At 34.6% G+C, this 26,280-nt stretch overlaps 1 protein-coding gene across 3 annotated transcripts in view; it reads left to right on the top strand.

Annotated features, from left to right (window-relative positions):
- Positions 1-4,686: 4,686 nt before the first annotated feature.
- The window catches only part of LOC148940564 (serine/arginine-rich splicing factor 7-like), a 43,113-nt gene continuing 21,519 nt past the window's right edge, over positions 4,687-26,280 (top strand). For all 3 annotated transcript variants that reach the window (XR_016143373.1, XM_089105275.1, XM_089105276.1), the window contains exons 1-3: positions 4,687-4,825; positions 21,854-22,007; positions 22,801-22,980. Coding sequence is in view for 2 of the 3 variants with exons in the window: in XM_089105275.1 (XP_088961401.1) it covers positions 4,780-4,825; positions 21,854-22,007; positions 22,801-22,980 (380 nt within the window). In the remaining variant the exon portion in view is untranslated. The remainder of the gene's footprint in view (positions 4,826-21,853; positions 22,008-22,800; positions 22,981-26,280) is intronic.

Genomic DNA, 26,280 nt, shown 5'->3' with positions numbered 1-26,280 from the left:
TAGTATCTGGCTATTCTAAACGTAGAATAAATTGATATTTTTCAAGAGATTTTCAAAACAAATTTAACATACATAAAATATGACTAGTTTAAAGTTGAACATTATCTCTGTGAATTATCTCAGGAATACGTGTATTTTGTTGAATGGTCTCGGATTTTTTTCTTTCTCAGAGGGAGTAAGATTCGAATAGAAAGTAATTGAATTATAGAATATTAAGCGATCAATCAATATATTTAACTTTAAGAGCAACCACTTTTATTTACAAGTCCCTTTTTACCTTCATTTTTTTTAATGTTTTTGTCTTCATTAATATTTCCTTGTGTCTTTTCACATGACACGTAAGATATATGTCCGACTCGTATACACAACGGTATACACAAGGGGTGTGGGGATCTGAACGTCTCCAAGAGGGGTTTTAGTTCACTTAGGTTTTATCTCGCAAAAAGCATAAACATCTGCTTTTTCTGTCGAGATTCCATATTTTATTTCATGGAAATTCTTTTTTTTCTATAAGGAAATTAAAGACTCTTCGATCCCATAAATTTCCTATGGCATTCTAGTTCTTATGTTGTTTTGAGAAAGGGCTTGAGCACTCCTTTTATGTGTGGTCTTTTGTTTTTGTTTAATTAAATTAAAAAAAAGTTATTTCAACTGAAAATAAGGAGCAACATTAAAACTTAAAACGAAAAGAAATTATGATGGATAAGAGAGGAGAGGGGGCGCCCCTTCCTCATTACCGCACTCTTCATGCTAAATTTGTTTAGTACTTTAAAAAAAAACTTCTTTTTGTTCTAACTAAACGACACTTGTGTTTTAGGAGTCGTTCTTAAAGAATTTGGGACTAAAAGTTAAACTTTAGCATAAAGATTGGGGTATTGAGGAGAGGGCAACCCCCCTCATATAAGTAATAACTTCTATTAACCCCCCCCCCCACCCTCCATCACAAAATGTATGTTTGGCTCGTAAAAACGTAACAAAAATGAATATTAACAAATATTTGACGTGTTTTTTATAGTTTTTTGTACCTATTTCCTATTTAGTGTTTTCAACAGTGGTGATTCTAAGGGTATATTTTTGGTTTTGCAATAATACCCAAAAGGGATTTCAGGCCTTTTAACTATTGGCTGGTTTTAGCAGGGTTGCCAACTGCCGACGTAAAAAAGAGTGCAAATCAAGGCCAAAAAAGAGTGCAAGTTGTTAAAAGCGTGTGCAAGTCAAAAAATTTGCGCGCGCGTGGCGGTAGCCGCGCGCGCAGCTCCTTTCACTGTTCTGTTCATTCTTACGCCCTTTACACATCATTATCAGTTATCCTTCGATCGATAAACATATTGTCTTAAAATTTTTCAAATGTATTTAAAATAAAATTAGGAAATCAACCTCTAAATAATAAGTTAGATAACGGCTATCATTCTTTTTTTTAGCTTAAAAGGTAATGCTCTACTTGAAATTTGCAGGTATTTATTTTGATTGCTTAGATCTTTATCTGAACTCTAGCTGACTGCATCCAATGTTTAGTTAAAGTTTTGTCTCCATTTTATCTAAACGAAAGCGGATGAAGATTTGCTGAGTGTTTTCCAGAGAAATTGCCTAAAGGCAATTTCTCATGGGTTGTTCTGGGTACCCGGCTGACAGACCCTGTTTCAAACAATAGGTTGTACAAAAGGTGTGATTCAATCCTGCTTTCTAGGGCTATAATGAGAAAAAGGTTGAAATAGCTAGGGCACGTTCTGTGGATGAAGGATGACAGATTGCCTAGGATTGTCCTTTTTGGCCAACCATCTAGGGCTAAATAGAAAGTAGGTCGTCCGCAGTTGGGGTGGGAGGATGTCATAAAGAAAGATTTAGGACTTCTTGGGAGGGAAGAAAAAGGTTTTGAAGAATAGAAAGATAAGTCTGCAAACCATGATTAGAATATTGGAAGCTACAGTGATGACAGTGGTCAAATATGGCTCTGAAGCAAGGGCGCTTTGAAAAGCGGATGAAAATTTGCTAGATGTTTTCCAGAGAAACTGCCTCAAGGCGATTTCTTATGATAGATAGATAATCTTTTATTTTCGCCAAAATCTTCATAGAACTGCCAAATTTCTTTGGTACAGTCACATTAAAAAGTATTATTCACATTATACAAGCATAGTCACATTAAAAATTGAATATAAAAAAAAATCAATCCTCCTGATTTTCGTTGTACATATTTACAAAACTAGGCATAAAAATTTTCCCTAACCGCTGACGGGCACAGCGTACCGGCTGACTTTTCTCAACAGACACTGCAACCCTGCGCGGGAGTTTTTTTTTGTTGTGGATTGAGGGGGGAAAAATATTTTGTGGATTGGGTGGATCAGAGATTGTCTTCCGAAATGAAGATTTTTTCTCTTTTTTTCAGAGTTTGCATTTTAAACTTTGTCAGCAGCTCTTTATACGACATTTCTGCCTGCTTTGATACTATCATTAGAGCTCTTTTCCGAGCTCTTTCGATCCTGGCGCTTTCCCAAGTCGTCAGTCCAAAATGCCATACAGGAGCTGCATATTCCAGAATTGGGCGAATAAAAGATAAATATTTGGAGGAGGTGATCTGGAGGGGCGCCATGTTTCGACATAAGCTTCAGCAACTGCAGCCAAGCATTACCCGTTTTTACTAGACTAGATGTGCTTGCTTCCTGATTTAAGTCACTGATAATAATAACTCCAAAGAGTTTGATATTCCTTGCTTTAAGAGTATTAGAAATAGTTGGTTGAAAATTTGTTTCAGAATAATTTGAAATTGAAATAGTTAAAATTGAAGATTTACTGTAATTTACTTTCATATTTGAACTGGAAGCTTTAGTTTTCATTAAATCAATTAAAATTTGAGCTTTGCTACATTCATTTGCTTCACAAGTTTCTTCAAGGGTAAGATCATCAACATATTTCCTGCGATTTTCACAATCATTAGCAATATCAGGGATCATAACTAGAAAAATAATAGGACCCAGAATGGTACCTTGAGGTACACCACAAAAAACTGGCTCAGGTTTAGAGAAAGACTTCTTATATTTTAAAATTTGGAACCTATTTATTAAAAAAACTCTGAATTATTTTCACAACAGCAGGATTCACTCTAAAATCAATTAAAAGCTTGGAAATTAAAATGTTATGATCAATCAAATCGCAACCCTTTTTAAAGTCAATTGTTATTAAGTTTAGCCATTTACCAGGCTCATCAACATGCTTAAAAAACAGAATCTAAAAGACTGACTAGATAATGGGATGTTGATGTATTCTTTCTGTTACCGTACTGATGAGGATCAAGGAGGGGTTCAACTTCAGCTTTTAGCTACTTTGCTACAAAACTTTCGTACATTTTGCTGAACAAAGGGGTCAAAGTGATTGGTCTGACACCATCGAAATTAAGTTCAGTATATTTTTAGGGATTGGAGTAACATACCCCGTTTTCCACGTCTGTGGATAAACTGAAGAAGTTCAAATGCAATTGAAAATTAAATCCATTTCACATGGATTGTTCTGGGTGCCCGGCTGACAGACTCAATTTCATACAATAGGCTGTACAAAAAATGTGGTTTAATCCCGCTTTCTAGGGGTATAATGAAAGAAAGGTTGAAATAGCTAGGGCACGGTCTGCGAATGAAGGATGACAGATTGCCGAAGATTGTCCTTTTTGGCCAACCGTCTAGGGCTAAACGGAAAGCAGGTCATCCGCAGTTGGGGTGGGAGGATGTCATAAAGAAAGACTTAAAGGTAATGGGAACTTCCCGGGAGGGTCCAAAGAGGAAGGCTTTGAATATATTGGGATGGAGGAGGAGCGTGCATATCTGTGTTGTCCTCAGGCGATTTGGTACTGCGGTGAGTTGTTTGTAGTAGTAGTATTAGTAGTATATTTGTATATTTTTGTTTGAGATTTCTATTATACAGCATTGGAAGTGCCGATTAGACCAGGTAAGCCCCCCCCTAAAATTAAGCTTATGGATGCCCATATTTATAATATTAACAAGATTTTGCTCTCCCCTCCTCCTTGGAGGGGATAAATAAGACACTCCCCTCATGCTTGAATTTTTCATCAACCCTCGATACGTTCCTATGCTTCCGAACTTCGAACAAGGAGAACACGGAGTCAAAGAGAACCATTATGTTTTTTGAAAAGAATGATTGAATCCCGCTTTCTAGGACGAGAGCGAGAGAAAGGTTGAAATGGCTATTGCATGTTCTGTGGATGAAGGATGACAGATTGTCCTTATTGGCCAACCGTCGAAGGCTAAACGGAAAGCATGTCTTCCTCGGTTGGGGTGGGAGGATGCCGTAAGGAAAGATTTAACGGATATGGGAACTTCCTGGGAGGGTGTAAAAAGGGAGGCTTTGAAGAGATTGGGATAGAGGAAGAGTGTGCAAAGCTGTATTGACCTCAGGCTAAGCGCGGATCCAGGATTTTTTTTAGGGCGGGGCGCAAAATAGGTTGATCCGATAAACTTGCGTTATGAGCAAGTTTAATTTACACAAACTTGCATTAATTATGTACATTACACTACTTTAGACTACGCTAGGGGAGCACGCGTCCCCCTTACCCGCTGGATCCGCCACTTCCTCGGGCAGCCTGGTGCTGAAGCGAGTTTTTAGTAGTAGTTAGTAGCAAACAGTAGTGGCTGAGTTGATTCGATATGAATTCGCCATCTATTATGTTTTTATAAATGGCCAATTTCCCTTTTTACAGACTCCTGCCATCCGCCATTTTACATCTGTATTCCAAAATTGAAAAGCTGTATTAATTATTATTAAACAACTTTAATTATGGCGCGGGGTTACTCAGATGCAAAAATTTATGTTGGGGATCTTGGTAAGTAACGTACTTGGTAAAATTCTACTTTTGGCTATCTTGGAAAGGGGTTAGGTTAGGAAAATGAAACTGAGGGATGGGTCTACAGGCTAGAGTATGTCCTGGGAAGGTATTTTCAAGTGCAGACCTCCACTTTTTCTCCCTTCAGAGGGTCCTGAAATTTGCCTATATGTCAGGTCTATAGGCTACCTATTGAAATTTTGACAACAACATTTTAGGGCACCTTAATTTTCAGTTATCAGTTTGGTAAATTTTTACCAAATCATATTATTGAGTTAGGAATAAAGTGAATATACCATTTGAGGCCTTTTTTATGCTGATTACAAATACAGGCTAACAAATCATTTCTATTGGAAATGAATTTTACCCCCCCCCCCCTATATATGTCAATTCAGGATATATATATATATATATATATATATATATATATATATATATATATATATATATATATGCACATAGGCCTATTGGGTTGGGGGTTAGGTTAGGGGGCAGTTTAAGTTCATTTATGATAGAAATGATTATTATAGGCGTATTCATAATCAGCATAAAAAAAGGCATCAAATGGTGTATTCACTTTAGGCTAGGCCTATTCCTAACTCAATAGGCTAATAGCCTATGATTTGGTAAAAATTTACCATCAGTTTCCTTTTCTCTGGCTTTAATTCTGAAAATGTAATTCCTGTTATTTGAGTAGAATTTTAGGTAAATTTTTGGCAGTTCATAGGCCTATTAGGCCTAGGCTATTGACTTACAAATAAGGTGAACATACCACTTAATGCCTTGTTTTATGCTCTTTATGAATATAATAATTGCTTCTAGGCTATTGGAAATTCAAATTTAGGTCAATATCTACCAAATCATATTATTGAGTTAGGAATAAATTGAATACACCATTCAATGCCTTTTTTTATGCTGATTACGAATATAATAAGTATTTCTTTTGGAAATGAATTTCAGCCCCCCCCCCCCTATAGGCTATACCTAACCCAACCCTGAATTGGCATATATTGGGGGGGGGGGGCTTAAATTCATTTCTGATAGAAATGCTTATTATATTTGTAATCAGCATAAAAAAAGGCATCGAATGGTGTATTCACTTTAGTCCTAACTCAATAATATGATTTGGTAGATATTGACCCAAATTTACCCACCCCCACCCCTTGGTACTTAAGCATTATATGTTATAGACTGCTATATAGCCTATTTTAGGCTATTGGGAAACACTAAAGGAAACTAGTCAAACCAGTATTTGCAATAGAGAAATGGATTGCAAAGCATAGTTTCTCCATACAATTGGAATATTTAAACTATTGGTTTTGGGGTTTAGGGGGGGGGAAAGTTACCTAGGTTAGGTTAAGGGTGGATAAATTTGAATTTCCAATAGAGGCAATTGTTATATTCAAGGTATTTTATATGAATTTTGAAAGAGCATAAAAAAGCATCAAATGATGTTTTCACTTTCATCCTAGCTAAATTATATGGCCCACTGCAAAGTTACCATGAAATTTACCCACCCCCCTAATGTGCAAATATATACCCTGAATTGTTGACAGCAAAGTTTTGAATCACAACATTCAGTGCTATTTTTGCCAACAGGATTTCAAAAACTTGAAACATTAGGAAAATGGTTTAATTTGAGTTGCCCAATAAATGAGGTTTGAATTGTTATAAATAAGTATTTTTGGAATATATATTTTTCTTAAAACTTACTTATAAACTAGTGATGTTTTTAACAACTTTTCAATAACTTAACTAGTATTGATAATTTCTTTGTGTAGTTACTAAAATGAAATACCTTTGGGTCCCCTTTAAGGGCTCAAGATGCAATTTGCAACAAAAGTATTTATTGAATTATGAAAGAGCATGAAAAAGGCATCAAATGAAGCTTTCACTTTCATCTTAGATAAATTATAGTGCCACCTGCAAATTTACCAACTTTATTTGTAAGTCAATAATATGAACTGCCAAAAATTTACCAAATTTTAAGCTATATCAATTTTTTTTTCAAAATTTTGGAAATGTATTTGTATATCTTTAAACCCATATAAATTGGGATTGAGCAAAGTTGTGAAGCCAAAAACAATTTTTTTGTACTTCATTTAAGCAGAAGGGTAAAATTCTACTTTAGCTACTTTTGGCTCTCTTGGAAAGGGGTTAGGTTAGGAAAATGAAACTTTCAGGGATGGGCCTACAGACTAAAGTATGGCCTGGGAAGGTATTTGGAAGTACCTACTTCCACCCCTTCTCCTTCTAGAAGGTCCTGAAATTTGCCTACATGACAGGTCTATATCTATTGAAATTTTGAGAAAACAGCATTTTACCTTAATTTTCAGTTATCAGTTTCTTATTCTCTTGATTTAGTTCTGAAAAGTTCCTGTTATTTGAGTGGAATTTTAAGCCATATCAATTTTTTTTTCAAAATTTAAGAGATGTATTTGCATGTCTTTAAAACCTTGTAAATTGGGATTGAGCAAAGTTGTGAAGCTGAAAACAATTTTGTTGTACTTTATTTAAGCCATGGATTTATTTTGCAAGGTTTTACTTTTGTAAAACACAGATTTTTAAAGGTCATCAAAGGCCAAGACCCTCTAGAGGGAGAAGGAGTAGAAGTAGGTGCTTCAAAATACCTTCTCAGGCCATACTTTAGCCTGTAGACCCATCCCTGAGAGTTTCATTTTCCTGACCTAACCCCTTTCCAAGATAGCCAAAAGTAGCTAAAGTAGAATTTTACAATGTACTTCATTGTCAGGCATAATAACCAGGCTTGATGCTTTCAGACAGCCTGTAGATTAGGCCTAGTCTAGCCTATGTTTAAGTTACTAAGGTCTAGATAGTAGTTACTAAGGTAAAGGTCTTGATTGTTTTTTTTTAGTTTTGTATTGGGCCCAGGGCTATATCTGAGACCAGGAAGTGACTGGGGGGGGGGTACATTGTTGCACACACAGCTATAAAAACCACAGGGTAAATTTGCAGTGGACCATATAATTTAGCTAAGATGAAAAGGATAACATCATTTGTTGTCTTTTTTCATGCTCTTTCATAATTCAAGAATCACTTCTGAGGCCAGTTGCATCTTGAGCCCTTAAAGGGGCCCAAAGGTATTTCATTTTTGTAACCACACAAAGAAGTTATCAACACTAGTTAAATTATTGAAAAGTGGTTGAAAACATATCACTAGTTTATAAATAAGTTGTTCAAGAGTAATATAGCTTATTCCAAAAATACTTATTTATAACACTTCAAAATTCATTTATTAACAACTTGAATTTAAACTGTTTTCCTATTGTTTCAAGTTTTTCAAATGCCATCAACAGAAATAGTGCTGAATTTTGTGATTTTAAACTTTGCCATCAACAATTCAGGGAATATTCCAAGTCAGGGTACATATTTGCACATCAGGGGGGTTGGGGATGAGTAGATTTCATGGTAAATTTGCTGTGGGCCATATAATTTAGCTAAGATGAAAGTGAAAACATCATTTGATGCTGTTTTTATGCTCTTTCATTATTCATATAAAACTCCTTTAAGGGCTCAAGATGGAATTAGCCCTAGAAGCTATTCTTGAATTATGAAAGAACATAAAAAAGGGCGTCAAATAACATTTTCACTTTCATCTCACCTAAATTATATGGCCCACTGCAAATTTACCCATCATAAAGACTATAAAATAAAAAATTAAAAGGCCTAGGGCTAGCTTTGTTAAGCCTAACACATTTTGTATTATAAATAAAATAATGCAATGATAAAACAATCTGCTTTCATAAATATTTTGAATAAAATGTGTATTTCTTATTGATTAATAGTGGGTTTCTAAAGTTGGATGCATTTTTTTAACATTTAAACCAAGGGCGCCAGCAGAAAATTTTCCAGGGGGGGGGGTGGTCAGATGCCAAAATAGCAGTGGTGGTTGGGTGACAGGGAATATATTTCAGGATACTTTTTTGTAGGAATAAGTTTATTTTAAATGCTTTTAGGAAAAAACTCAAATAGAAGAGCTATTAAATTGCATGCAAAATCAAACAAAATACAGTAAATTTTTAAACAACAAGGATTCCTGGCTAAGGGATTGATTTATTTAATCAAGAACACATTTAGTTATTATGCATTTAATCTTAAAAGAAAATCAAACTCAAACCAAAATTACAGAACAATTTATTGCTTCCATAGATTATAACAGATGTAGACTTGTTTTTATGCAATTTTGCAAGTTTACAGAATGAGTAGAGATACTAAAAAATCATCCTGCCTGCATAGATACCATATTTGATTTTATAATGGCCATGTAAAATGTACCTCTTTCATAAAAGGATAGTTCTCCCCCTCAAACTTAAGTCCCTTATATTTTTAGACATTTAAAAAAGATAGAAATGCAAAAGAAAAACAAAATTTAAACTTACTCCAGCTGTCAAATTGACCCTCTTTCTTTTTATTGTTCTATTAAACTAAATAAAATGAACAGGTTCAAACAAATTTTCATCACAAGAGAGTCTTATCAAATAGTTTGTGATAAAAAACTGGAAGTAAAAAGTGACTTGGGCCAATATTCACCAAAACTAAAAATGGAATTCTCATGACAATTGCTACACCGGCAGCATTGGCTTTTTATACTGATTCTAAATATATAAAATTCTTTCAGTTCATTGTTACCCGCCCAAAACCAAAAATCTGAGAAAATTTGCCCAATTTAAAAAAAAGGGGAAACACACCCCAAAAAGCAAGTGATCTTATTGAAAATCCCTTTATTAAATACATTGTATCAGAGAACCCTATCATAGAGGTTTCAAGCTCCAATCTTCCAAATGTGGAATTTTACATTTTTTTTTCAGAAGGAACATAGTTGATGCATGTTTATTTGTTTTGTTTTTCCCAGGGGTGATTGTATCAAACCAAAAATCCAAGATAATTGGGAGGGAGCTCATTCAAATGTAAATTTAAAGCTCTTTTTCAAGTGACCATACAGATTGGGCCAAGCAAGGGAAAGTTTTGTTTTCTGCCATTTTAGGGCACCAGACTACAACTTTACCCCAAAGAGGATGAATCTGCTATCAATTTAAAATTTTGAGAAGCAAATTGATTTAAAAGTATCAATAACTATATTTCAGGCTTCCCAGTTGCAAAAGAAGTAATGCCACATGGTGGCAGTACTGGATTCAACCAAGTTGATTCACTGTATTTGTAATGAAATTAGGCTAGGTTTGGTGATCTGTAATTGTGTATCTGGTATAATGAGGGGGGGGGGTGATTCATTGTTTAGGTGGGGGTAGGGTAGATTCCTAAAAAAGTACATTTTAATGGACAAAATGCTTACTCTTCATGAGGCTTCAAATAAATGATGAAAGAAGTAGGGGGAGTAGGAATTAATTAAATTGTTTCTCTTTACAGCTAAAATATTACATTCCCATATATACCAGCACAGAGGTGGAAAAGGCAAGGCAGGCCATCATCAGCCCCACTAGGAAATTCCTTTGGGGCTATCAAATACTGCTAGGAACTTTGTTTTCAGCAATTTTAAATGGTAATATTTTTTTTTCCTATTCATATTAAGTACTTCACTGTATTTCAATTACTATTCATTGCCAATTTTTTCTGTATATTCAAATTTTATCCAAAATTGAAATTGCAAATTTAAACATAGGACAGTACTAATCCATGTACAATTATTGATGTACACATTTTGAAATCAATTAACCAGGGATTTAAGGGACCAGTAGGCAACCTCAAATTATATCTTGGTTAGGCCTGGATATGATTTGGAAAGCATTCAGAAATTAAATTAAAAAAAGCTTTTCAACTGAAAGCAAGGAACAGATTTGAATAGATTATTCTTTATATGAAGGTAGTGTCTCCTCCTTAGTTCCATACTGTCTACTGTAAAGTTTGGCTTTTGTCCAAATTTTTGAGAAAATTTGCAATTGAAAAAAAAAAGATTTTTCAAAGCACTAAAAAACATCTGTTTAATGAGTAAGGTTTTGAGAAGGGGGCAGTCCCTTTTATATAAAGAGTAATTTCAAGTTGTTTTAAATTTTACACTTGCTCCTTACTTCAATTGAAAAACCTTTTCTATTGTTTAATTACATTTTATGAACCTTTAAATTTTTATGAATACAATACTTTTGGTAACACAGGAAAAATGATCAATATTTCAATGATCTCTGTTTGGATTCTGATGGGTAATTAAGCAGTTCATGGTAACAAACTGTAAGTAAGGAGTGACCTGGTTCAATAGTAACCAAAACTCTAAAAAAGAGAATTTTGATACTAATAAATATATCAAAAGACTTGGCTTATTATGCTGATTGCGAATATGTAAGTTTCATTAAGTTTAGTCTTACCGATTAAAAGTTACAAGCCTGCGAAAATTTGTCTGATTTTTGAAAAAAGGAAAAAAAAACAACCTAGAAGTCATAGAATTTTAATGAAAATCATACTTTCAGATTCAGCATATCAACAAACACTACTGTAGAGGTTATTAGCTCATATCTGCAAAAATGTGGAATTTTGTAATCTTTCCCAGAAGAAAGATTGCAGACAAGTGTCTATTTATTTTTTATCCTTTTTTTGAACCTACAACAATGGGAGAGGGCTCATTCTAATGGAAATGAAAATTCCTAGTGACCAAAAAATTTGGAAGGTAACTAGCCCCCCCCCCCCTCCAATGCCAATTTTTTCCCAAAATTGTCTGATCAAAATTTTGAGATATCTATTTTGTTTAGCATAGTTGAAAGGCCCAATAACTATTTCTTTGGAGTTAAAATGACCCCCTAAAGCCCTGGGGAAAGGTTTGTAAGTTATAAAATTTGCCCATTGTTTAAAGATAGTATTTGTTATTGGGAAGTATGCATACATTTTTTGGGTGGAGAAGGAAGGTCGAATTTTCTGCTGGGAGGTTTCCAATGGAGGATTTTTCAAGGAAAGGGAAGTTTTCAGGGGGTGAACTTTTCAGGGGAAATTTTAATGTACTTATTAAGAATCCAGTAAACATGCAAGAAAGACTGCATCAAAATCTCAAAGATGTTTTATGAAAAACAGGTTTTTGCTGCCTTGTGAGCAATTGTTCACTCCATGACAAAGATTTAAACAATCTTTAAACAATCTATGAATAAAGATTTAAATTTGTTCATAAACTATTATATTGTCATCCTACTTTGTTTTATTTCATTAGCATTAATGTAACTTCACTTCTCGTGTGTTTACTGGATTCTTAATAAGTACCAATTTTACACTGGGTGAATTTACCAGAAATCCTATACAAAATTTCTTTATATGTCTTGCTTTCTCTCTACCAATTCAATTTTAGATGGAGATGTTAAGGATAATTGTTCAGGGTAACTTTTGCCAGGATTGAATTGTCCAGAGGATATTTCTGTGGGGAGGGGGATTTTTCTGTGGAGTGGAGCCAGGTATCCTGGCATCATTTAAAAAATAATCAGAAATTTCAACTCAAAGTAAGCAGCAACATTAAACTTAAAACAAACAGAAATTATTACTTATATAAAGGGGTTACCCCCTTCTCAACACCTTGCTCTTTATGCTAAAGTTTAGATTTTGTCCTGATTCTTTAAAACAACTCCTGAAACACAAGGGTTGTCCAATTAGAACAATAAGTAACTTTTTTCAAAGTGCTGAGAAACTTTAGCACGAAGAGCAAGGTGTTGAGTAGGGGGAAACCCCCTCATATATGTATTAATTTCTAAGTTTTAATGTTGCTCCTTACTTTCAGTTAAAAGAAACTTTCTTTTAAGCTTTACAAAAAATACACAAAACAATGCCTACTTACAAAAACTAAGATATAAACTTCCAGCATTCAGTTCTGTTGAGCAATGCCAAAGCATTCAACTAACAATATTGAACTTGGTTATCATACACCAAAATATAAGGGTAATTGTCCAGGGTAAATTTTTGCCAGGATTGAATTGTCCAGAGGATATTTCTGTGGGGAGGGGGATTTTTCTGTAGAAGTGGAGCCAGATATCCTGGCATCATTTAAAAAATAATCAGAAATTTCAACTCAAAGTAAGCAGCAACATTAAACTTAAAACAAACAGAAATTATTACTTATATAAAGGGGGTTACCCCCTTCTCAACACCTTGCTCTTTATGCTAAAGTTTAGATTTTGTCCTGATTCTTTAAAACAACTCCTGAAACACAAGGGTTGTCCAATTAGAACAATAAGTAACTTTTTTCAAAGTGCTGAGAAACTTTAGCACGAAGAGCAAGGTGTTGAGTAGGGGGAAACCCCCTCATATATGTATTAATTTCTAAGTTTTAATGTTGCTCCTTACTTTCAGTTAAAAGAAACTTTCTTTTAAGCTTTACAAAAAATACACAAAACAATGCCTACTTACAAAAACTTAGATATAAACTTCCAGCATTCAGTTCTGTTGAGCAATGCCAAAGCATTCAACTAACAATATTGAACTTGGTTATCATACACCAAAATATTTAATGCCCCTAGACTCAGTGTTTATAAAAAGTAACGCATTATCAAAGTAGTCTGTTCAAGGTAAAACACTAAAACTAAGATTAAGAAAATCAAAAAAACATTTTAATTAAATATTTTTAATTTAAGTTTGAATACCAAAAACCAATATATTTGACACCTTTATACTTCATAACTGTAAAACTCCTGGAGAAAAATAAACAAATGATAATAAAACACAAAAAACGTATCTGTTCAGGGAAAAAATACAGAAATTCCCAGCATTCCATTCAGCAGAAACATTTCTGATTATAGTAGCTTCATTGATCAGCTCATGGTTCATAGGTGCTCTTGCAATGCAAGCAAAAGTTGACAGCATATTCTTACCAAAATTGCTCCTTGTTGAGTTGTTTTCCTTGTGTTTTCTATAATTATACAATTTTTTTGTGTACTAATAACTGCACTAATTACTAATAATCAAATACATATTTAGGATCACCATAAAGCTGATTCTGTGATGTAATGTTATCAATAGTTAGGCTTTTATACTTTTCATTATTGACAAGGATCGTTTTTTACTTACCATTCATTACTATGAAGAATTTGATTTTATTTTTTTTTTGTTACTCCAACCAAATCATATTAGAAAAAATGTTTGTGGAAAACTGGAAAGGGGTCATTCAGTCACAAATTAGAACTTATATTTTCCTTATTAAGGGTCAAAATCTATTGGCAGGCAGCCAGCAATGGGGCAACACAAATTTTTTGTATGGTTTTTCCTATTCTGCTCTCTTTCCTCTGGCATCCTTATAATTACTTTATAGTCCCAAATTTCCAGGGGAGCTATGGCCCCCTCCCCCTGCCGGCGCCCATGATTTAAACTTAAGGGGCGACCATACTTGAAGCAACCTTCCTATCTCTCCCATAGTAAGCGTTTTGAGTTTGTCTGACATTAATAGTTGAGGCAGTTAGGCAGTCTCAGTCTTTTCTAATAGAATAGAATCAGGTGAACATTTTGATTTAGCAAAATGCTAAAGCCGACACCTATTTTTCCTAAAATCCTAAAAAAACTCAAAAATATATTTTGGGTTTGCCTGCAAGATTGCTGCAGTCAATATTGTCATAATTGGTACTTAAAAATGCAGCAAAAAATATTCTATTGAAGCAGTTGCAGCATATTTTTTATAAAAAACACTTGCTGACTGCAGTCCCTTCAAATACTTTACATACCAACGTTTCAAATTGCTTATCACCCGACAAAGAGCCTAAAATACTTGGAATCAAATGGATGTAGGCGCATAAATTATGCTGAGGGGGTTAACGCTTCCTTTTGTTCAAAAGCAGTCAGTTGGACTTTGATTTAGTGAAGCTTTAGCTCTTGAAATGATTTATTTGGTGTGTATAATTTGAAAGCTTTACCTTGAGAGTTGGACATTCAACAAATTGTGTGAATAAGTTGGATGGCAGACAGGATTAGAAGACATGCATAGGATCATAGATGTATACATTTAGTAATTCATTTGTCATTTTCCAAAGCCATTTTATTCCATAATTAATCACCTAACTTAATCACCTAACCATTCAATCACCTAACTCAATTGCCTACCTATTACACTCTGTGAAAGTATCTATTACCTTAAATCGCCTTAAATCGCACTAGCCAGCGATAAGGACGAATCCTGTAGACGCTGGTCAATGATGATGGTGGCTCAGCTCATCGGGCGCATCCCAAACTGTGCGCCATGGCTTGCTGCACCAATCTCTGTCAACAGCTGACTTGAAGGCTTCAGTATTAGGGGACATGACCGCATTCTGGCTAAGGGAATTCCATAAGCCAACCACACGGTTGGAGAAAAATTTGTTTCGCAGCCTGGTATTAGCGCGTTTCCGGTAGAGCTTTAGGGGGTGCCCTCTTGTTCTTGACGAACTATCTAACTGGAATAAGTCAGGGATGATATCGTGGTTGCAGATCAATTTGAATGTCATCAATACATCTCCTCGCTTACGTCGGTATGTGAGAGATGGTATTTTGAGCCTCTGGAGTCTGGTAGAATATGGCAAATTTTGAAAACCCCTTGTGCATTTTGTTGCTCTCTGCTGCACCAATTCCAGAATCGATTGGTCAAGCTTGTTAACTGGCGTGGCAATGGACATCCCAAATTCTAATTTTGGTCGGATCAGGCCCTTTAGGAGCTTAGTAATCACTGCTGGAGATCTACTGCAGAATGTTCTCTTTATTATACCGAGAGTTTGGTTGGCTCTGGCTCCTGCAGACTGCGTGTGTAAGTTGAATTTGAGCTTGTTATCAACCAAGACTCCCAGATCTTTTTCGCAGTGACTGGTTGTAAGTGGCTGTTTAAAACCACAATTGGATTCCATAAAATACTGGCTGAGAGGGTTGTTTGCTCCAAAGTGTATGACCTTGCATTTCTGGATATTAAATTCTAGTCGCCAGGTTTTTGCCCACGTTGAGAGTGCGTCGAGATCTGCTTGGATGTCTTTGGTACTTTGGGGGTCATAAATCGGACCGATTATTTTGGAATCATCATCATATAAGCAAATCTTATTCTTTATGATTGAAGATGCATCATTAATATAGATGTTGAATAGAGTTGGGCCCAAAACCGTGCCTTGGGGTACTCCGCTTTCTACGTCTGCTGATTCTGAGAAGAAAATTGATCCACCATCGCCAAATACTCTTACCACCTGCTTCCTGTTGGTAAGAAATTGCATCGTCCAATTTATGACTTCATTGTGGAGGCCTATTGCATGGAGTTTAGAATTTAGCCTCCTATGACATACTTTATCAAACGCTTTTGCTAAGTTTAATAATATCATATCAACTGGGGATCCCATGTCCATAAGTTCTGTGACATGCTCATAAGCATCAATGAGGTTTGTCTCAACTGATCGACTGGGGCGGAAGCCATGTTGGCTAGGAGATAGTAGCTTGTTTGCATTTAGGTGTTCAATAATGGCTGAATTAACTATGCCTTCAAGAAGTTTTCCCACTCCCAAGGTGAGACTAATTGGTTGATAGTTGCTGGCTTCATCTCTGCTGCTTCCTTTATGAACAGGTGTAATGTAAGCTTCCTTCCAGTCTTGTGGAATAGATTTAGTATTTAGGGACTTTTGGAATAGTAGGGTGAGAGGATGTGATAGTACTGCATACGTCTCCTTTAAGAGCCGAGGGGGCACTCAGTCAGGTCCTGTTGATTTATTTGGGTTAATCTTCTTTAGTCGAGTCTCTACATCTACTTTAGTAATATTAATGGGTGGCATACTTTTTTGAATTTCGTACTGTGGGGGGTCTGGAAGTGGGGCATTATCTGCAACTGTGAATACTGAAATAAACTGCTTATTTAATGCATTAGCTATCTCCCTTGGGTTGCAGATTTTAGATCCATCTTGTACAAGTTGAGTGACAGAATGCCTTCCAGGCTTACCCGATGACACATACCTCCAAAATTTCTTAGGGTTAGTTTTTGTTGCAGCTGCCACTGATTCCTCACACTTCTCGGTGATATTTCTGGAGAGACTTCTAAGCTGGTTACGCGCCTGCTTATATTTTGTGTAATAGTCAGCCTGGTTTTGATTCTTTGTGTACAGCTTCCAGTATTTCTTTTCTCTGTTCCTAGCCATTTTTATTTCTTTTGTAATATACGGGAGGGTTATTGGTTTCCTTTTCCATTTTGTAGAAGAGTGATTTTCAATAGCCTTCTGTAATATTCTTTTTGTAGTTGTCCATGACTCTTCCACATCATCTGTATTCTCAATGAAAGACCAATCACATTGAGTCAGTTCCTGACAAATTAGACTGTAATCAGTGTACACGTGTTTTGTAAATTCTAGTCTTTGGGGATACAGTCTAAAACTGCAACTTATGACAATGTGGTCACTAGCTCCAAATGGTGGTAGGGGCTCGATGCTTATTATAGACTCTTGGTCTTTTGCTAGTAGTAGATCAAGTAGCGAAGGGTTCTGGCTATTTCTATATCTTGTCGGGAAGTTAACTGCCTGGTACAAAGAATGATTAAATAGGCACTCCAGGAATGGTCTTATTAAACTATTTTCAGAAAAACCGAATCCGTTGACCCATTGAATATTTGGGAGATTGAAATCACCAACAATAATTATGTTTCCTCATAGCTTCATTTTAATATCAATTGAAGTACTCATAGCAAGTAAAGAGGATTCAAGGCTAGGGGAACTGGGGCTTCTATCATAAAATGTAACTAATATTGAAAGCGTAAGGAACCCCTGGAAGTCGCCCTCTTCGAGTTTGTTTACTCAAGTCTGTGTGAAATCTGATACCTTTGTGTTTGAGCCTTTTTTCCGACCAGGAAAAGGGCTCGAATCGGCCAAAACGGCTTTGGACTGGCGTTCCCCCTTAAGAAAAAGTTACCTTAAAATTTTAGCCTATTGAAATGCAGTTTGTCTACTTCACAACACTTGGCTTAGATTGAGTGTATCTATGTTAGAGGCCTGGCTATGATTTAGATGCTTAGTGTTAAGTTGAAGATCCCATATCCAAGATACTTTATTCTAATTTAAAGATATCATTGCCAAGATTGGGCAGGATTTTCCAAGTTTAGATTAAAGCTGAAAGTGTGTGTCTGTTTTTAGGCTCTGCTTTTGACCATCAGTACATGCTTAATTTTTTTTTTTGACAAATCCAGTGGTAAAACAATCTGCTTTCTTAGTGGTGTAATAGAGATTCTAATGTAGTTTTTATCTGTTGAAGTGGTAATTAGTTATTGGACTACTGGATATCTTACCGTAGCCTATTTAGATACAGTTATTCTGCTTCACAAAACTTGCCTAGGGCTAGATTGAATGTATCCATGATGTAGTCTGTCCATGAAATTGGTGTATTGTTCTAACTTCGTCCAAGATTGGGCAGAATTTTCCTAATTAAGCTCAAAGAGCATGTATGATTTTTATCAACTGTTGATTTAACAGTTGAAAAGGGGATTAGCTGTCTGACTACCAGTTATCTTGCCCTAGTCTATTTATTTAAAATTATTCTGCTTCACAACAATGCCTAAAGCTAGATTGAATGTATCCATGGTACTCTGCTGGCTTTGTCCTAACTTTTTCCAAGATTGGGTAGAATTTTTCAAATTAGGCTCAAGCTCAAAGAGTGTGTTAATGATTATGCTTTACTGTTGACTATCACATTTAAAACTGTTAGTGTTGTCAATGATCATAATTTCAAGCTAATTATATTCTTATTAAATTGTTTTGACAAATCTTGTGGTGAAATAGTGCACTTTCTAAGGGGTTTCATAGAGATTTTACAATGATTTAACTATTTAAGTTGTGATCCAGCTATTGTGTGCCTTAAACTAGCTGACAAAAGTTTGCTGATTTTGTAGTAATTATAAACAGTAGGCTAATGAAATATTTGGAAAGAGATGCGTGAAGTACTGTGCTCACCTTATATTAGGCTCAGTAATATAAAAACTAATATTTACTCTTAACTAATAATACTATTATTGCTAAAGATTCATGTTAATCTAAATGCTAATAAAACTAAAATGCTATTACCTAGCTGGCTTATAATAAAAAGGTAAGGCAATTAAAAAAAATTCAGCAATCTTCTGCAGGCTATATAGGCTAGCCTATGGCTATATCTGGTCCTGTAAAGAGAAGCCAGGACATTGCAATGACAGCACTCTTCTATGTAGCAAAAGTTTTGTACATCTAGTAGTTTAGTACAAGCCTAGGGCTATATTCAGCCTATTCAAGGGGGCTGGGATATAACTGCAACAGCAATGATTGTTATGTTTAGAAGGAGCATTGAATAGGGAATGAAGGGCAAAGCCTGAGGAGGCAATATGTGGCCTTGACTGCATGGTTTTGTGATCTCTTTAATGATTTTAGATGCGATTTGAATTTATTGCCCAGACAGAACAGCAGTAGTTCAAGTAGGGGAAGACAAAGCATTATAAAGCATTTCCATCATCTCAGCACTTAGAAGCAGGCTAGCTCTATGTAACATTGATGTTTGCTGTGAGACTGTTGAAGACAGCTGGGATATGTGATGTTTGAACAAAAGAGAGGAATCTAAGAATATGCTGAGGAACTTTGTGACTGGTCTGAGGAATGGGGTTTCCATTGATTGACAGTGTGAGACAACGAGGAGTTTGAAGGAGCAGAAGTGAAGACTATGATGCAGCATTTTGTAGCATTTACCTGCATTTTGTTACAAAAACACCAGTCAGATATTTCGTCAAGAGTTTTTTGGGCCTTTTTTGCAGCAGACTTGGATGATTCAGCAGTAATGAAGAAATTTGAGTCATCAGCAGTTAGTACTGGGTGTGCATTTGTAGTAATACATGTTGTCAGGTCATTGATATACAAAATAAACAAGAGCAGTCCAAGTACCAACCTGTGAGGTATGCCAGATTTTACCAGCAATTCTGCCAACACACTACCCTCCACAATTACACACAGCTTACAATCAGTCAGGTACAATGAAAACCACTCGTGAGCAACATCATATATTCCAAATGAATGTAATTCTGGGAGGAAGATTGAATGGCATACTGTGTCAAAAGCTTTAGTGAAATCCAAAAAAATCCCTAGTACCTTTTCTCCAGCATCTTGGCTATTTAATATGTATTCAACTGAATCAACTAAGGCATGCAAAGTTGAGTAATAACGCTGAAACCTGTATTTATGGGGAGAGAGTAGCTGCATGCCATTGAGGAATCCATATACTCTGTTATAAACCACTCGCTCAAGGACTTTGATATAACTGGTAGAATTGATATGGGTCAATAATTAGAGATAAGACTCTTGTCTCCTTTTTTGTAGAGGGAAGAACCAGGGCAGTTTTAAACACATTAGGATAAACTCTGGCTGCTAGTGAAAGACTGACCAAGTGTGTAAGTGGAGCTACACAGCCTGCAGAGGCCTTCTTCAAGACATAGTTGCATAGCCCAAAGGTGTCTTGGGTTTTGCCATTTGGCAGCTTACTGATCAGCATTAGTAATTCCTCTTTTGTACATGGTGCTAGAAAAAGACCTGATATTGTTCTACTGTGGGTTTGTTCAGGAGATGGGCCAGAAGCACATAGAGATGTCTGATTAACGAAAAATTGATTAAAAGCATCAGCACGAGATTTGCTTGCTACTGTCTCACCACGTATATTTAGTATTTCTTTAAGTATAGCCACCTTCTTCCTTTTTTGACATATTATTTCATTAACAACCTCCCATACTTTTCTCAAGTTACTCTTACATTCATTTATTCTTTCTGCATAATACTGCCTTTTTGCTATTAATTATTGATTTGTTGATTATTGTAGGAAAAGGAGTTTCAAAACATCTTACTAGAATTTAAGACAAGCTGCATGTCTATTCCTGAAAGTCTCACATGCCAAGCTCATTAAGTTTCTGAGTAAGTGAAATTACTAAAATAATAAGTTGGTTCAAGTAGGGAAAGTGGTAAAGGCAGGAGCCCCCCCTTTACCTTCATGCTCCAGTTAGAGTGAAGGTGGAGAGATGTGGGTTTTGCTAACTAATAGATAGAGGTAGATGAAATTTTAGGAATGTATTTTAAGGTGCAAATTAGGAAGGGTTTGGAAAGAGATTTTCAAGCATGCATCATTGCCCCTTCCCCTCTCAGGACGCTGAATTCTTATGAAAAATGAAATTAGTTCTCTTGGATAAGTAAAAAAAATCCCAGAAATAGTTTTATAGCCAAAATGACATTCAGGAAGGTAATTTTAATCATCTCCTTTCACTACTTCACTCCTTCCATATTTACATGACATAAATAGAACATAACTCAGAACAAAAAGTCAAATTTGGTTAAGTCAAATTTGGGAATCATGTTGCTAAAAGAGAAAGCTCATCTAATAAGAAGAGGGCCAGAAAACAGCCAACACTGGAACTCCTTAAAAGACGTCTTGGGAACAAAAGCAAGTTTTAAGCCATTGTTATTAATATCATATTTTTATTGTAAACAAGAACAAATAAACAAAGATGAGATTAACAATTAGTGAATATCATCTATTGAATAGATATAAACAGTTATTACCCATATATTGGAGGATGGGTATTAGAGCAGTTCCTAAGGTTGAGGGCAAGGTTATACATGTTTTTTTTTTTTGGGGGAGGGACTAAAAAACGCATAAAAAAATCTGTTTATATTGATTTTTTATTATGTTTTTACAAGTCAAACTTTTTTTTTTTGGGGGGGGGGAGGGGATCAAACCTTATAACCCCCTGGATATGGGGGATACACTCCTTTGTTTTTTAGGGATGGGGCTTTTGGGATCCATTTACCCAATCCCAGGCAGGTACTCCTCATTTCCCACATAGGCAGTTATGATCAATAAGTACAGCAAGGCCAATGATAAAAGCAGGCCCATAAATAATTTCTTAGGCCACACTGCTTTTCCATTTACAAAAAAATTAGAGAGAAATATGGGTTTAATTTAAATAAAACAGTGGTTTAAGTTAAAGCCACCTTTCTCTCTTAATTTTTCGTAGCTCGTCCATCTTATTCAAAATAATAAAAATGTTCATTGTGTTCTGATTTTTTTTTATGGCTGAAGATTATGTCATGTCTAATTTGTTTTTTAATTTTTTAGGAAACAATGCATCTAAAAGTGAATTGGAGGATGCTTTTTCATATTATGGAAGACTAAGGAATGTATGGGTTGCAAGAAATCCTCCTGGATTTGCCTTTGTTGAATTTGATGACACAAGAGATGCTGAAGATGCTGTTAGAGGGCTGGATGGCAGGTTAGTAGGTTTCTATCACATTGTGCTGTCAATATATTTTTTAAATTTTACAAAAGTACCTGTTTTCATATTCATCTTACCTTGCATAGCATTGATCCTAATTTATTACTTTGGTACAGATTCTGTATAAGACATGTGAGCATTTTTAAAATGCTCACAATTTTTAAAACAAAATTTGCACTTTACTGAAAAAATATAAATGTTTCTACTTTTACAACTTTAATAAATCAAATAATATTAACATTTTGATTACTAAATATCAGTATATGTATATTAAACTGACAATGCACTTTCATTTATATTTTTTCAGTAAAGTGCAAATTTTGTTCTGGCCTTGGGAAGGCATAGGGGTTTTGTGCCCAACTTATGTTAATTTCTGCTTGTTTTGAGTTTGACTCGGTTAATTATTGTAATTTCTGTTCGTTTTGGGTTTGAGTTGGATTTTCAAATAATTCTTGAAATCAGTGTCCACGCCCATATTGACGAACTTCAGCTCTGTTTGTCAAAAAATCATCATTTAATATTTCTATGTTTCTACTTCTTTTATTTATTTAGTTCTTATTTTTGCTGTTTTCTTTATGTTAATGTTTCTTTTGACGTTTTAATAATTTTAACAGTTTATTTTTAACCCATTATACATCTAAATAGTGGAGTAACAAAAAAAAAAGAACAACAAATCTAACAACAAAAACACTGATAAAATTGAGTAAGATATGGGCTCAACCAAGGCCCAAAAAATGACGAGGCAAGATGAAGCGAGAGGAATAGCATGGTTAAAAGTACTCTTTTGTAGAACAATATGTGGGCGCCGAGTTCGCGTAGAGCTGTCTAGTGGAAGACGCCGATCAGGACGAGGAGGTAATCGTAACATTCGTGACGAAAGATGCTATGACTGTGGAGAAAGAGGCCACTTTGCAAGAGACTGCAGAAAAGGAGGTGGAGGTGGAGGTGGAGGACGTAACAATAGAAGGAGGTGAGTTAAGATTTTTTCAAAGTAAATATAAATGGAAACGTATTTGGAAAGAGTTAGGTGGGTGGGTAACAAAAATAGTCATTAGCTGAAATATATATGTTAGTTGACCGAGGGGAATTTTCTTGCGTATATGGTTACTATGGACATCCTTTATGTTGGAAAAGTATCAACTTTTCAGAAGAAAAACTGAGTTGCGGTCGATTTAACAGAACTTAGTTAACTAACAAGTCAATTTTGCTTTTGGGGTTTTACTTGCCAGGAAGTGAACTAAGAAAGTTTATCAGGCTATTGCAAATAGAACGGGACGTTTGGCAGAAAAATTCGAAGTTGCTATAAGGTGAGCTGTACAATACATTAGGAACAGACCATCAGGCCTAGAATGGGGAGGCCTGAAACAGTCAAATTAATGAAGTAGGCTGAAATCATGTTGGCTAACAAGAAATCAACCATTTTGTAAAAATTTTACACCTCTTGTTTCCTTTTATAAGAAGAAAAGTAAACTCTAATATTAAAATACAGCTGCTTAGTTATCACTTTTAATAAACAGCTGCATCATTCAATCTGGGAAATCCTGAATGAATCATCATATTTTGCCAGAGCTAATCCTTTTACCATAGAGGCAAGGATGGGCTGCCTAGTTTGAATTTCTTTCCAGAACCTCTTTGTACATATCTAAAAACAAAGAATTCTTATTAGTTGTTTCGTAGTCAACTTTCAGTTAACTAAGAATCCGTTCGTAAAAAAAACGTTCAAAGTTAACTAAGAATTGCAAAAAAAAGGCAAAATCTACTTATTAGTTAACTAATGAAGTAAATCGAACGAGGCTCCAAATTTCAGAGCTTTCTTGGTATTAATGGATGACAAAAATTGGATATGTTCCAATTCTAATTGTGATTAACTGTGAACTCGTATGAGAATATCAACAAATACTTCCTCTATAATGTATAGAGGTTCGATTATATTGTAGAGGTTTGATATATTGTATAGATGGGTTCGATTGTTTGAAAGTTAGAAGGTAATTTGCTGTGGGAATAGCCCGGTTTGGGGCGCATTTCCGAAAAAAAAACAACAACGACTTATTTTTAACTGAGTTTAATAAGAAAGTTAATAGGAATGTGCTAGAAAGGAAATACAAATATACAAACTGTTGGGCCTCTTAACCCCTTTATAGATGTACCCTCCTTAACTGTTTCAAAATTATGGATTTTTAGACCAGCGGAGTATTTTGGTCATTATTGCTGCCTTGAATCATGAAAATGAATAAACAAACTAGTTAAATTAGTCTACAGATTAAAAAATGAATGATTTGTTGAACTTCCGAAAACAAATACACCTTTAAAGAGTTAAGCTGCCTCCACACCTTTAAGCTACACCTTTCAGAGTTCGTAAGTATTTAAACATTGTTTTTATCGTAATTGTATTTTATTGCAAGTATTTAAGTATTGTAAACAAATACACCTTTAAAGAGTAAAGCTGCTTCCACACCTTTAAGCTTCACCTTGAAGCTGCATCTTCTTAAGCTGTTAAGCACCTTGTGTTTTTAGCTTATTTTAAAGCGAAGCGAAGCGCTTTTAGGAATGATATAAGTAATACAAAAATCTTGAAGTACCTGCTTATATCATTCCCAAAAGCGCTTAACTTTGCTTTACCCCCAACCACTCCCCCCTAATGCGTAAATTTATAGGCCAAACTATATATTTCCCAAGCATTTTGCCGTACTTCACTCTTTTGTTTCAACTTAATACCCGTAAACGACTAAAAAATGCGTTTTAATTAGTGGTCCGAAAAGATCCGAAATCTATATGGTAATTGAACTTAAAGTACGAAGAAATATGTTTGTTTACATTAAATGTAAATATAATTTATATATAAGTTATAATATATTATAATATACTGTTATGATATATTGAGTTCTAGATTATTAAAATATAATTGTAAATGTAATGAAATGTCTATTTTTCACCAGTTTTTTTTTGGCTTGGTGCCCACTACTACTAAGAACTGCAAAACGTTTTCAGTAAAAATTGATTGCCCGATTTTTTTCTAATTTTATAAGATATACATGGCTCTATAAGTTTTTACTCAACTAAATCGGACATTCTGATTTATTTTTCACTGTCCTTGATATTTTAGGGTAAAATTGTACATATTATAGCAGATAAAACGAATAAGATGAATAATTGAAGATTAACAGATTTTAAAGGCTTTGCACTTTGGCTGTTTTCATCGAATAAATTTACGCCACCTATATCGATGATAAAAGATGGCATGAGGTTTATGTGTTAGAATATGGTAAAATAGAAATTATTATCTTTCTCTCCAATATTGGCTTGAAAGTGAGTAATTATGAATAAATTAATTGATCACGGAAATTTGTCAAGTTATTTCAATTAATCTAATACATCTAATTTTTTTGCAAATCAGACAAATTTTGTCGTATTTTCAAGATGGTCATATTTTGTCAATATGATACAGTTCGTCTTTGTTTTTTGAAAATACAGACTAAGTAACGGGAAAACTAGTAACAAATCTTTTTCACAATATATCTTTCTTAATTATATATATTCGCTGATGTGAAGTATGTACTCTGTATTTAATTAGCATCATCACCTGATCAATGATAGTGTTATAGCTTAATAAATGATGAGTGATCGACAATAGGATATCTGTCTTTTTCAAAACTAAATTTATAGGAAATAACATATCCAGGGATAAGTTTCAACGTGAGTTTTAAGTTTGGTAACTGTGCAATTCAAAACCTTTAAGGTTCTACCATAGATTTTTTTTTTTTGGGGGGGGGAGAGAAGAGGAAAAAACTGGGATTTCGTTCGATAGTAAACCTCTTGGAGTATATTCTTCTGTGTCCTCAATAATTTGCTTTAGAACAATATTATCCCCACAATTTATATTTGAAAGTTACTGACACTTGATTTCTTAATTATTTTTTTTATAAGAATCGTAAATTCTTATTTTTTTTTCATTTTAATTGGTTGAACAAAAAGAATATGAAGACTACACGAGATATATATATATATATATATATATATATATATATATATATATATATATATATATATATATATATATATATATATATATATATATATATATATATATATATATATATATATATATATATATTTATTTATATTATATATTATTTTTCGACACTTACTGCCACCTGATTATAAACTTTTCTCAATACGAATTATGAATTCTTTTTGTGTTTTTATTTTATTTTAATCAACTGAAGGAAAGAGTATAATGACTTTCCAAGGAAGCTTTAACTGACTGTGGGAG

Source organism: Artemia sp. Qi Xiang Cuo, chromosome 19, assembly GCF_049724085.1.
Source record: "Artemia sp. Qi Xiang Cuo chromosome 19, ASM4972408v1, whole genome shotgun sequence".
NCBI classification, from domain to species: Eukaryota; Metazoa; Arthropoda; class Branchiopoda; order Anostraca; family Artemiidae; genus Artemia; species Artemia sp. Qi Xiang Cuo.
The sequence above is the reverse complement of the archived record's forward strand: the minus strand, read 5'-3'. Positions and strand labels throughout refer to the sequence as shown.